At 38.1% G+C, this 13,015-nt stretch overlaps 1 protein-coding gene across 7 annotated transcripts in view; it reads left to right on the top strand.

Annotated features, from left to right (window-relative positions):
• The window catches only part of ZRANB3 (zinc finger RANBP2-type containing 3), a 285,790-nt gene that overhangs the window by 222,496 nt on the left and 50,279 nt on the right, over positions 1 to 13,015 (top strand). For all 7 annotated transcript variants that reach the window (XM_067025920.1, XM_067025924.1, XM_067025926.1 and 4 more), the window contains one exon: positions 12,748 to 12,867. In XM_067025920.1, the coding sequence (XP_066882021.1) occupies positions 12,748 to 12,867 (120 nt within the window). The remainder of the gene's footprint in view (positions 1 to 12,747; positions 12,868 to 13,015) is intronic.

The raw sequence follows: 13,015 nt of genomic DNA, 5'->3' as shown, positions 1-13,015 counted from the left end.
AGCCTTCTACTGGAAAAAGATGCCACCTAGGACTTCTGTAGCTAGAGAGGAGAAGTCAGTGTCTGGGTTCAAAGCTTCAAAAGACAGGCTGATTCTCCTGATAGGAGCTAGTGCAGTTGGTGACTCTAAGTTGAAGCAAGTGCTCATTTACCATTCTGAAAATCCTAGGGCCCTTAAGAATTTTGCTAAATCTACTTTGCCTGTGCTGTATAGATAGAACGAGAAAACCTGGTTGACAGCACATCTGTTTACAACATGGTTTACTGAATATTTTAAGCCCACTGTTGAGAACAGTGCTTAGAAAAGATTTCTTTCAAAATACTACTGCTCGTTGACAATATACCTTGTCTGATGGAGACATAAATTGAGATTCATGTTGTTTCATACCTGCTAACACAATATCTATTCTGTAGCCCCATGGATCATAGAACAATTTCAACTTTCAACACTTATTCTTTAAGAAATATATTTCATAAGGCTGTAGCTGCCATAAATAGTGATTCCTCATTTAGATCTGGGCAAAGTAAATTGAAAACCTTCTGGAAAGAATTCACCATTCTAGATGCCATTAAGAACCTTTGTGATTCATGGGAAGAGGTCAAAATATCAACATTAACAGGAGTTTGAAGGAAGTTGGAGTCCACCCCTCCTGGATGACTTTGAGGGGTTCAAGACTTCAGTGGAGGAAGTAACTGCAGATGTGGTGGAAAATAGCAAGAGAACTAGAATTAAAAGTGGAGCCTCAAGATGTGACTGAATTGCTGCAATCTCATGGTAAAACTTTAGTGGAAAGGGGTTGCTTCCATGGATGAGCAAAGGAAGTGGTTTCTTGAGATGGAATCTATTCCTGGTGAAGTTTGTTGAAATGACAAAGGATTTAGAATATGACATAAATTTAGTTGATACAGCAACGGCAGAGTTTGAGAGGGTTGATTCCAGTTTTGAAAGAACTTCTACTGTGTTTGATACAATGCTATCAAACAGCATTGCATGCTACAAGGAAATTGTTTGTGAAAGGAAGAGTCGTTTAATGCAGCAAACTTCAGTGTTACTTTAAGGTACTGCTACAGCCACCCCAACCTTCAGCAACCATCACCCTGATCAGTCAGCAGCCATCAACATCTAGGCAAGATGCTCCACCAGCAAAAAGATTATGACACGCTGAAGGCCCAGATGGTTAGCATCTTTTAGCAATAACGTATTTTTAAGGTATGTACATCTTTCTTTTAGACATAATGCTATTGCATACTTCATAGACTACAGCATAGTTTAAACATAACTTTCGAATGCACTGGGAAACCAAAAAATTCATGTGACTCACTTTCTTGTAATACTTGCTTTATTTCTGTGGTCTGGAACTGAATCTGCAGTATCTCCAAGGTATGCCTGTGTGTGGAGAATGCACTGGGAGGAATAAGCCTGTAGGCAGGGAATCCAGTTGGGATGCCGCACTTGTCACCTAGGTGATCCGAACCAAGGGTAGTGGCTGTACCACATCTTAACTGGAAAGAAAGAATAATTCAAAATATATTAAAACATTGGTGTTCAACTGAATATGGAGGAGAGGGTAAAAGTAGAATCCAGATTTTTTTGCTTGGCCAACTGGGTTGTTGTTTCTGCCATTCACGGAGACTGGGAAAAACAGGAGATACCTTTTGTGCGTACTTCCCCATTCAGTATGATCTGTGCCAAATTCAGCAAGGCTCGAGCTATGAGGTAATAGAAGATTTGTTTTGTACTCTGCAGCATCATATCAGAAATGCTTTTCTTTTTACTGAATCACTTGAACAATTAAGTCAAGAAATTTAAGGATAATTAGAACTATCTGATGATAGTTTATATGAATTTGAAAATCTTGATGAGAGTAAGAAGGAACATTTAAAGAAAATAATGAGTTTTCAAGTAAATGCATTTCTGTGAGTATACTTATAGGATGTGCTATTTTATTTTATTTTATTTTATTATTTTATTTATTTATTTGGCTGCGCCACGAGGCTTGTGGGATCTTAGTTGCCTGAGCAGGGATCAAACCCAGGCCCTCAGCAGTGAAAGCAGGGGGTCCTAACCACTGGACCGCCAGGGAATTCCCCAGGATATGCAATTTTAGACACATATACTTAATTACTACCTAAAGTAAAACGAACTCTTCATGATTTGTGATATTTAATTTTTTAAAGGCTATAACTTCATAATAAATAACATGTAAAGTATAAAATCTTGTTCTTGTCAGATCTTCTGAGGAAGCAAGTACTTCCCGCATCCATCTATATCACTGTTGTAACACTGTCCATTCACTGTGGTTAGGGAGCAGTGGGCTAGAAAGGACCTCTGTGGGTCATCCAGCCTCTTACTTTACTCCAGGCAGAGTTATGCATAAAGCCTTCCAGACAAATGGGTCTCCATCTATCCTAGTTTTATAGATCTCCAGGATAGGTTTCTTTGTCTGCTCTCATCTTTTCTCTTTTTCTTATATCCTGCAATGTCTTAGGCAGATGGGAATACAGTACCAGTGTTTCAAATTAGGTCATGTCAGCAAATTAGGTCATATTAATATGATTTTTCATATATGCAGTGTGATACTATATAATGGTGTTGACATGTCATCTATGTGCTGTATAAACATTTATGCTGTTCTGCCTTTTGAGATTAAGTACTTGTACTTCTTTGGGGGATAGAGGCTGTATAAGTTTTAAGTATGTTTGTTTTTACATTATTGAGATCTCTTTTTCAGATATTTCTTCATAAGAAATTTAATAATGATAAGCAGTAAATGATAATGATAAACAGTAAACAAGGGAAAAGACCATAAAATAATAAATGTTACTAGTACAAAGTCAATTACTGAAGGATCTCAGATAATTATAATTACTTTTCTTCCTCTATAACATTATTTTTATTTCTCTGTAATATTTGTTGAGAATATAATCGATGAAAATGAACAGATTCTTTTTTTTTAATTGAAGTATAGTTGACTGACAATGTTGTTTTAGTTTCTGCTGTATAGCACAATGATTCAGTTATATATGTATACATTCTTTTTTATATTCTTTTCCATTATGGTTTGTCACAGAATATTGAATATAGTTTTCTATGCTACACAGTAGGAACTTGTTGTTTATCCATTCTATATATAATAGTTTACATCTGCTAGTCCGAAACTGCCAATCCATCCTTCCCCCATCCCCTCCCTTCCCCTTGGCAACCACAAGTCTTGAACAGATTCTTTAGATTCAGGATCAGCCTAATACTCTCCTAGAAAAAAACAGATGTAAGTTGTATGTGAACTCTTGGTCATTTTCTGGTACTTTGTAACAATGTCTCATTTTTAGAGAAAACCATTTTAAGAGAAATGCCAGTTATTTTTCTATGAAAATGATTAAATCAACCCATAATTTTAAATTTCCTTTCACTGTGGGGATGGCAGCCTTTCTTAGTGCCTTAAAAACTTTGCACAGGCAAATTGCTTTAAACACAAAGCACATTTTCTGTTTGCTGTGTTGCCTCAGCCTCTTAAACAGGTAGAATCCTACTTATAATATGCAGTGAGGTATAATGAGGTCACTGCAATGTTCCCTGCTGCACAGGGACTGGGATGTCGTGAGACTAGGGTGCCTCTTCCTGAGCCAGTTCTTTTGTTTAGGAAAGGGTGTCTGGCTCTGAACCAGGCGCTGTAGGCCCCTGTTTATTAGTAAGGAGATGGTCAGTAATAATAAAGGGCAAATAAAACAATGATATTATCATTTTAGAGCAGGAAGGAGATGTTATGTTAGCTACATGGCTATGTGGAATGGAGGAAGGCTTTAGTAAAGATGCGGAAATATCCACTTGAAAAGGAAGAGTGGTTTAGGTTTTGGGGATGGCAGGAATGGTTAAGTCTGGATCACAGGTGGAGGGATTTGCCTTAGAGAACAGAAGAAATACCTCTCTTGTACAAAAGGAAAGGAAGTGACGATGAGTAAAAGTAAGGAAAGGTCACAGAATTCTCACATGGTGAGTTCTGTTTTCTCTGGGCAGTGGGAAGTTTGAGAGCTAAGAGGCATAGGTTCTGATTTCGAAGGAAGTGGCAAAGGTTGAAATTGTTTTTGCAGTTTACTGGAGGAATATAGTAATAATAAGAGCTAACACTTTTACAGTGTTACCACGTGCCAACTGTTCCAAGCATATTTTATGCACTAACTCATTTAATTCTTAACCACTGTAAGGGTAGTAAGTAATTTTTATCCCCTTTTATACGTTGGGGAAACAAGGCACAGAGTTTAAGTGACTTGCTCAGGGACTCTTGGATTGTAAATGACAGAGGCAGGATTTGAACATAGACAGTTTGGCTATAGAGTACGTGCACTTACCCATCATTCCACTAGGATAGCAGAATATTTAATATTTGTTGGTGACCATGGGTTTATGATGACTACTATTTCCCTATTAGTGATTTTTTAGCATCCCTGTACAGGCATGGAGAAAGAAGATATAGAATTTAGAAGTCTATACATTCTGTATGTTATCATTTTAAACACCCAAAGAAGATTTATTCATGCTTAACTTTAGTTGTACAAAGTTGATAACCTTATTGACATGATCAATGGATGGAGTTTAGAAAGAAATGGAGAATGTTTTTCAAAACTGATTCAGTTTTTAAAGAATTAGATTAGCTCTTTTGACTTTTACGATCAAATTCACATGAAATCAACCTTTATGAAGAAAGTTAAGTTCCTAATACTATTGCCTTTACTTTCTAACTTTGTCTAAATTTGGTTAACCCAATGGAGTAGGTTATTTATGGGAATGTTCTCTCTCATCCATTCTTGCCAGATAGATAGATAGATTAGATAGAATGATTAGGTAGAACAATTGCTTTATTATAGCTTGTTCCAAAAAGTTTTATGGAAAGGTTTAGGGTCTCAGGTTCTTTTGTAAAATTGTGTTGGCTAAGTTATTAAGTTGGGGTTACTCTCTTCTTACATACAGTATCTTAGCCCTTCTGTTTCTCAGTGTAAAATGGGCTGCTTGCAAAACTGGGCCAGTGTCAAAAGCTTAGATGTGTTAGATTTCTGTTTACAGATGGATTCATAAGCATGCCTAGAGGTCAGAAAATCACGCTTCTAATAGTTCACCCAAACTATCTTTGGAAGTTTTCTATGGGGAAATTTTGGCATGGGGCTCTGTAAAAATGTCCAGAACACTGATAGAGTATGGAATGACCATTTTCCCCTGAAGGCTGTCTTCTAACAGATTTGAAAATATTTTTTCAGGTTGATGGAATGGTTTCTAAATTAAAAACCATTGGCAGGGGGAAAGGGATAGCAGAAGACAAATTGCTAGCCTTTCTTTGTGATGGTCTGCAGGGCAAGTAGGGAGGTGAATAAGCAATGCATGTTCTCTGTTACTTGTTATTTTCCTTTCCTCATTTAAGATCATTTTAAAGGATAAAAGGTAAGTTATCACAAATAAATTAGTAAAAAACACTATAAAGTGAAATAGATAAGTGAATAAAAACAAGAGAGGTGGGACTTTCCTGGTTGTGCAGTGGTTAAGAATCCACCTGCCAATGCATGGGACACGGATTCAATCCCTGGTCCAGGAAGATCCCACATGCTGCAGAGCAAGTAAGCTTGTGTGCCACAACTACTGAGCCTGCGCTCTACAGCCCACTAGCCACAACTACTGAGCCCACGTGCCACAACTACTGAAGCCCATGTGCCTAAGAGCCCGTGCTCCACAACAAGAGAAGCCACCACAATGAGACCCACACGCACTGCAATGAAAAGTAACCCCCACTTGCTGCAGCTAGAGAAAGCCCACGTGCAGCAACAAAGACCCAATGCAGCCAAAAATAAATAAAATAAAATAAAAAAATTATAAAAATAAAAGAGGCAGAGAGGATAGCAACTGATGAATGGACAAATAAAATGTGGTATGTCCACACAATGGAATGTTATTTGGCAATTAAAAAAAGAAATTAAACATTGAAAAATGCTACAACATGGATTAAAACATTATGCTAATAAAGAAGCCAGTCACACAAGACCACATATTATGTGATTCCACTTATATTAAATGTCAAAATAGTCCAGTTGGGCTTCCCTGGTGGCGCAGTGGTTGAGAGTCCACCTGCCAGTGAAGGGGACATGGGTTCGAGCCCTGGTCCGGGAAGATCCCACATGCCACGGAGCAGCTAAGCCCATGCGCTGTAACTGCTGAGCCTGTGCTCTAGAGCCTGCAAGCCACAACTGCTGAGCCCATGTTCCACAACTACTGAAACCCGTGCACCTAGAGCCTGTGCTCCGCAACAAGAGAAGCCACCTCAATGAGAAGCCCGTGCACTGCAACGAAGAGTAAGCCCCCGCTTGCCACAACTAGAGAAAAGCCTGCGGGCAGCAACGAAGACCCAACGCAGCCAAAAATAAATAAATAAATTTATTACGAAAACAAAATAGTCCAGTCCATAGAGACAGAAAATAGATTAGTATTTGCCTAGAACTAGGGGTGATCCAGGGACCTGCAGTGGGGGTGGGGTGATTGCTAAGAGATGAAAGATTTTGTTCAGGGTAATGAAGATATTCTGAAATTGTGGTGAAGGATGTACAACTCTGAATATACTAAAGGCTATTCACTGCTTTCATCAACAGCCTCCATAGTAGCCTCGGGGTGACCGCTGCAATTCCTGGTATCAAGTGCAGGCCATAATGTCCAAAGCAAGGAAGAGCTTTCCATAATGTCCCTTTTGTCAGTTAGGATTTTTTTGAAGCCTCCAGCAAACTTCCCATGTTTCTTATTAGTCAGAATCACTTGCAGGGGGAATGAAAGTGCTAGGCTTGCTTAGACCTATCACAATTCACCTCTTGTTGACTAATAAGGGCTTAAAGAGTTGTTCTTAAAGTATGTGCCCACCAGATATCTAAATAGAACTGCCGTTTAGTCTAGGGCCTGAGGACTTCAAAACTTAAGGAGAGGGCTTCCCTGGTGGCGCAGTGGTTGAGAATCCGCCTGCCGATGCAGGAGACACGGGTTCGTGTCCCGGTCCGGAAAGATCCCACATGCCGCGGAGCCTGCGCGTCCAGAGCCTGTGCTCCGCAACGGGAGAGACCACAACAGTGAGAGGCCCGCGTACCGCAAAAAAAAAAAAAAACTTAAGGAGAAGCTTCTTTTCTGATCCTTGTTAAAACAGTAAGGAAGACTTGGAGTCAACCCTGTTGCAGTTGAGGAGAGAGATCACTCATCCCTGAACACAGGGAGAGGTGGGGACTTATAGCCAACAAGCAGGATGAAGAGGTTGGTGGATGGAAAATTACTAAGAGGAGACATCAAGGGTAGGGGGATTCTTGCTAAACTGGTTGCTCCTTCCATCAGAATATGCTTGTCTGGAAGATTGAACTATGCATGTCTAAGTACTCAGGCTGGTACAGTGAAGCTATGAATGGCTCATTAAATCAGTTACGATTTCTTTGGTCACTCACTCCTTTCCTACTTGGATAACCGGTGATTCTAGAGCTCCTTGCAGTGGGGTTGTCTGCACTTGTCAGATTGAAGCCAAGGCCAAAATAGGTTTTTTGCTAAAAGAAGGCGAAGGAATTAGCTCTCAAAAGTGGGGATGAGTAACTTGATCACATACCAAGAGTCGATCAGGTGTCAAGGGTGGGAGTATTCTTGATAAACTGACTTAGCAGGATTCTTGTGAAGACTGGGCCTGGCAAGGGCAAGACAGACTTAGAAGGCCAAAGTTGAGGCCTAGTCAAAAACAGGGCTCAGAGAAGTGTAACTGAAGTTCGGTCAAGAGGAAAGTCTTTGTCATAGCTCCAGTTTGGTGGTGTTTTTTTTTTTCAGTCTTTCTCCCTCTTATTTTATGATTAAAGGCTGACAACTTAAAGTACCTTTCATCAGGTCTTTAATGCAATGTAGGTTTTTCTTTAACTACTTTTACTTCAAAATATGATGTACACCTATTCACTGAAAAAAAAATTTAGAAATGTACAACATATTCTCTTTATTTCTGCATTTCTTTAAATGAGATGTAGTGTGTAATCTTCATTAATTATTTAAATTAGAACTTTGACTCACAGACACAGTACTAACAGACCAATTTCAGTAAAATAAGATGGAATTGGAACATGGCAGCTTCTACAAAACCTGAACCAGTATAATCAAAATGCTGACCATTAACAGAACCTGCCATTCCTATATAATATGCATTTAAGGTACTTTAAAAGCAAATTTCTGCTCAGATAACTTAAAATATGACAATGCAGTGAGTGTTTTATTTAGAATAGAATCAGAACAGGGGAAATGCATGTATAGTTAATTTTAAAATGCAAACCTGTGCAGTCCCCAACCTAAGAACCTAAGAGAATCCGGAAGTTCCTTTGTTACATAGATGTTTTGGTTCTCCAAACACATTCTCTCCTAGGAAGCAATGTCACAATGATGGTTAACAGGTTAGTCCCAAGAGACTGTTTAGGCCATTGAACTTTATATAATTGAACTTTATATTAATAGTAACCATAAGCCTTTCTGAACCTGTGATTGTAGGGAATAGGGAGCGGGGGCTTGAGCTTTGGCATGAGCAGTTTCTGGTTGTACTGACGAGGGGTTGATGTTAGTGGAGGAAACTCGCAGAAACAGCTTGCTTGTGAAGAGGTGGGGAATGCATCTGAGACTAGGGTTACAGTGATTATATAGTTTGTAAGTCTGCAGTGGCTGGTAAATGAATGTACCTTAAAAATACTCCAACTTGATATGTACTTTTTGAAAGGCTTATCACAGTAAATATAGCTCTTTAGGCAAACATGCAGTTTATTAAAGTGGTTCAGTTACCATGGCAACATATCTGGAATTTATAGCTCCTTATTTTGAGAGGGCTTCATTTCCACTTTCTGAGGCACTGAAGTCCAAGGCTAAAGTGCTTAACAGCCTCCAGTCTCATTGTGTGAATTTTTATTGTTTAGAAAACTTAAACATACAAAATTTAGCTTGCAGAATCAATCTTGTGACTTCATAGTCATATGCATGAATTTTAAATAGGTATTTTTCAATTTTAAAATGCCCCCGTTTTAAAAATTTTTTAATTATTATCAAAGCTACATATGATCATAATTTAACGAGAAGAAATAGACATTTCAAAAAGTAATGGTCCCCTAAACTTATTCCCCAGAGGCAACCACTTTCTTTTCTTTTAGCTGATTTTTTGGGTATTTACTTCAACTCCCTCAGCAATGTGTTTATCTTGCTTCTTGGTGTGTATTACTGCTAGCTTTATAATTTTAGCTGTCATCTATTGGCTTCCCAATATGGAAGATAAAATTTTATCTCTCACCCCTCAGCCCCACCCTCACACCCAGACCTTTCCCCTATTCCCATTCTTCTAACAAAGTGATAGGTAGGGAGGTAGGCAGATTGATAGAATGACAGATCAATCTATCAATAGAAAGAAATGAAGAGATACAGTTTTACTAATTTTATAGAAATGTATACTAATTTTGGCTTGATCACTATTCACCATGTATATTATTAGAACCATGTTTATAATATTTACAGATGAACCATGTAATATACTATCGATATACTATGGATATTTTCTTTTTTCTTTTACAACTCATTTTCACTAATTCATCCTCAAACTTTACCTTAGTCGTTCAGTCTTCTCTCAGTACCTTTAAACATTAGAATTGAATTAATTTTATCTTCTTAAAAAATTTTTCCCTGCAGCATTTGATCAGCTGCAGTCTGGACCATTGCTCTTTGGATTTGTTGCAGAGCTCTCATCCACGGGTTTTTCTTTATTTCTCCTGTGTGCTGAATTACCTCTTTTTTAATATATATATTACTTTCTTTATTTGTTTACTCCATTGTTTGGCTGGACCACATTCTCTAGTAGCCTCCCAAGAAAGCATATATTGGAGGTAAATTGTTTGAAACCCCTGCATATTTGAAAATGCCTTTGTTCTACTTTTATATCTGATTTTTAAATTGGCTGGACATAAATTGTTAGTTAGAAATCACTTTCTCTCAAAAATTTCAGTATTGATGTTGAGATATCCAATGCAATTCAAATTTTTTATTTTGTTCATGAAATCTATTCTACCCCTCTCTGGAAGCTTATAGAATTGTTTTTTGTTCCCAGTGTTCTAAAATTTCCTAATGATGGGCCTTGCTCTGGGTCCATTTTCATCCATTGTGAAGGATATTCATTGGGCATTTTACAGTTTCCATTTTGGAAATGTACAGCTTTAAGTTCTATAAAATATTCTTAATTTTTAAAATTATTTCCTTTTTTTCTGTATTGTTTTCTGGAACTTTTATTTTTCATATATTGCCCTCATGGCCTGGTCCTATAATTTTCTCATATTTTATATTTTCTCTATTATTTTCCATCTACTTCCTGGAAGATTTTCTTAGCTTAGTAACCAGTGCATTTTTAATTTCTGCTACTATATTTTTACTCTTCAAGAGTACTCCCCCCACCCCCCACCCCCAACTCTTCCCTTTTTTGTAGCATCCTGTTCTTGTTTTATAAATGTAATCTCTTCTAGTTTTTTTCCTCTCTCTGCATAGTTTATCTGTTCATATAGGTTGCTTTCCATAAATGTCTAGTGATCTTTGGTTGTTTGCGTATATTTACAAGTAAGACATTAATTGCTGACTAGAAGCTCTTCATGGATATGTCTTGTAAACTATGGCCTTCAATAAAAAGTGATCTGATTGGGATGTCTTGTTGAGGAACCCCAATATCAATATCTTTAGTCTTTTGTCTTTGGTCATATATTCTAGAAAAGGATCATTTTATATGATTCTGCTCCCCTGGCTAGAGGACATAAGCCTGTTTGTCTGTTTTGGAGCCCTTGGGGATAAGAAGGGGGAGGGGGAGGGATAGAGCTCAGCCTTTATTATGTAACTTTCATTTAATTCCCATGATTTTTGCAGGATGACCTATCATCAGTGTAGGATTCCTCCATCTAGATACCCTCGATTTTGCCCTTCTCAGAAAATAAATCTATAGTTTTCTGCCAGGATGGATTGGGAAGTCATCTGTTACGTGGACTATGTAGAGAAAGGATATGGATCAGTGTTGCACATATTCAACTACTTAAACAATCTTTCAAACAATCCTCCTGTTTTAGCCACAGCCCCATCCTCACTTCCAGAGGTGACATTTCCTGATCACTTTCAGATCACTCCATTTTAAATCAGGTACTTCTCAACACTCCATACTGGCAGCTTAGGAACTGTCAGGTTGGCTGATCAGTTACCAGGCATCTGTCTACTTTTTAGCTTCCAAAGTTTTGTTGCTATTGATCTGTCTCCAATTTTCTTTTTCTCTATACATTTTTCTATCATTTAAATATAGCACTGAGAAGGAGTGGAGGTTAAATATATTCAGCCTGCTATCTTTTCCCAAAATGTCTAACTAGTTTTTCACAGTTAAGAGACACTATATTCATGTTTTAAATTTAATTCATGCTATCCACTTTAAATTTAACTCCTATTTAATTCATCTCATATTGATTTCTTACTCTTAATTGGTAACCTGGCCTCAAGTTAACTAAGAAAACCCTATTCAGTATGAACTTGTTTGATTTTCTCCCTTCTATCTCACAATTCTTTTGTATCCCTCCCTGTTCTCTCAGACCTCCCTCTTGTGCTCTTAATCGCATTACTCCAGCCTCTTCTGAGACCTTCTCCATCCTAGAGGCAAGCTAAATCCTCTCATTTTCCATTTCTCTTAGCCTTTCTGTACCTTCAACAGCCTATTTGTAAATCTACCTAAGTTTCTTAGTTTAAAAAAATGAATAGGGCTTCCCTGGTGGCGCAGTGGTTGAGAATCCACCTGCCGATGCAGGGGACACGGGTTCGTGCCCCCGTCCGGGAAGATCCCACATGCCGCGGAGCGGCTGGGCCCGTGAGCCATGGCCGCTGAGCCTGCGCGTCTGGAGCCTGTGCTTCGCAACGGGAGAGGCTACAACAGTGAGAGGCCCGCATATCACAAAAAAAAAAAAAAAAAAAAAAAATGAATAGCCCAACTTTTCATAATCTTTAAACTTCAGCCCAGCTTTCTTACTCTTTTTCAGTCTTTCCCACACACACAAAAAATGTCATTTGACTTTTTATCTTCCATTTTCTCCTTCACTCTATTCCACTTAGTCCTCTATATGAGCCCTTTTTAAAAAAAAAAAAAATTTATTTATTTATTTTGACTGCACTAGGTTTTCACTGCAACACACAGGATCTTCCTGGCAGCATGCGGGATCTTTAGTTGCAGCCTGCAGGCTCTTAGCTGCGGCATGCAGACTTCTTAGTTGCACTATGCATGTGGGATCTAGTTCCACGACCAGGGATTGAACCCAGGCCCCCTGCATTGGGAGGGCAGAGCCCCCTACCCACTGGACTACCAGGAAAGTCCCTATATGAGCTTTTTTTGAAAACTACTTTCTAAACAAAACCACCAACCCCTTCCTGGCCACAACCAACTTGACTACCTACTTTCCTTTGAGACTCTTTCCCTGTCTTGTTTTTTAAAATCTAATTCTTATCTTGCTCCTGTTTTACTTCTCAGTTTTTTTACCTCTCTTGTCCCTCTTCTTCCGTGTGCTCCTTTACTTGTGGACTTCTACTTTAGACTACCTAGAGAACAAAACAATTAAAAGTTCATAGAAACTTACTGATTTTCCAAGGTTTTTTTACTTTATTAAAGAAAGTGACATGATTTTTTAATAAACATTTTTATGACATTAATAAGGTTTAACTTTTAATATTTAGGCAGGTGCTGTAAAGGATTATATTAAGATGATGCTTCAGAATGATTCACTTAAATTTCTGGTTTTTGCACATCATTTAAGCATGCTCCAAGCTTGCACAGAAGCCGTCATAGAAAACAAGGTATGTTACCATTTATCTATAAAATACTTCTTAGAATGCAGTTTTTAACATACTAAACATCAATTGTAGCTTTTTTTGCCTTCTTTAGATGATGGGATGGTATATCTATAAATTATTATTATGTATTTTTATTGCAGATTATACTAAT

The sequence above is a fragment of the Kogia breviceps genome, chromosome 2 (assembly GCF_026419965.1).
Source record: "Kogia breviceps isolate mKogBre1 chromosome 2, mKogBre1 haplotype 1, whole genome shotgun sequence".
Classification (NCBI taxonomy): domain Eukaryota; kingdom Metazoa; phylum Chordata; class Mammalia; order Artiodactyla; family Physeteridae; genus Kogia; species Kogia breviceps.
This window is presented reverse-complemented; position numbering and strand designations above follow the sequence as displayed.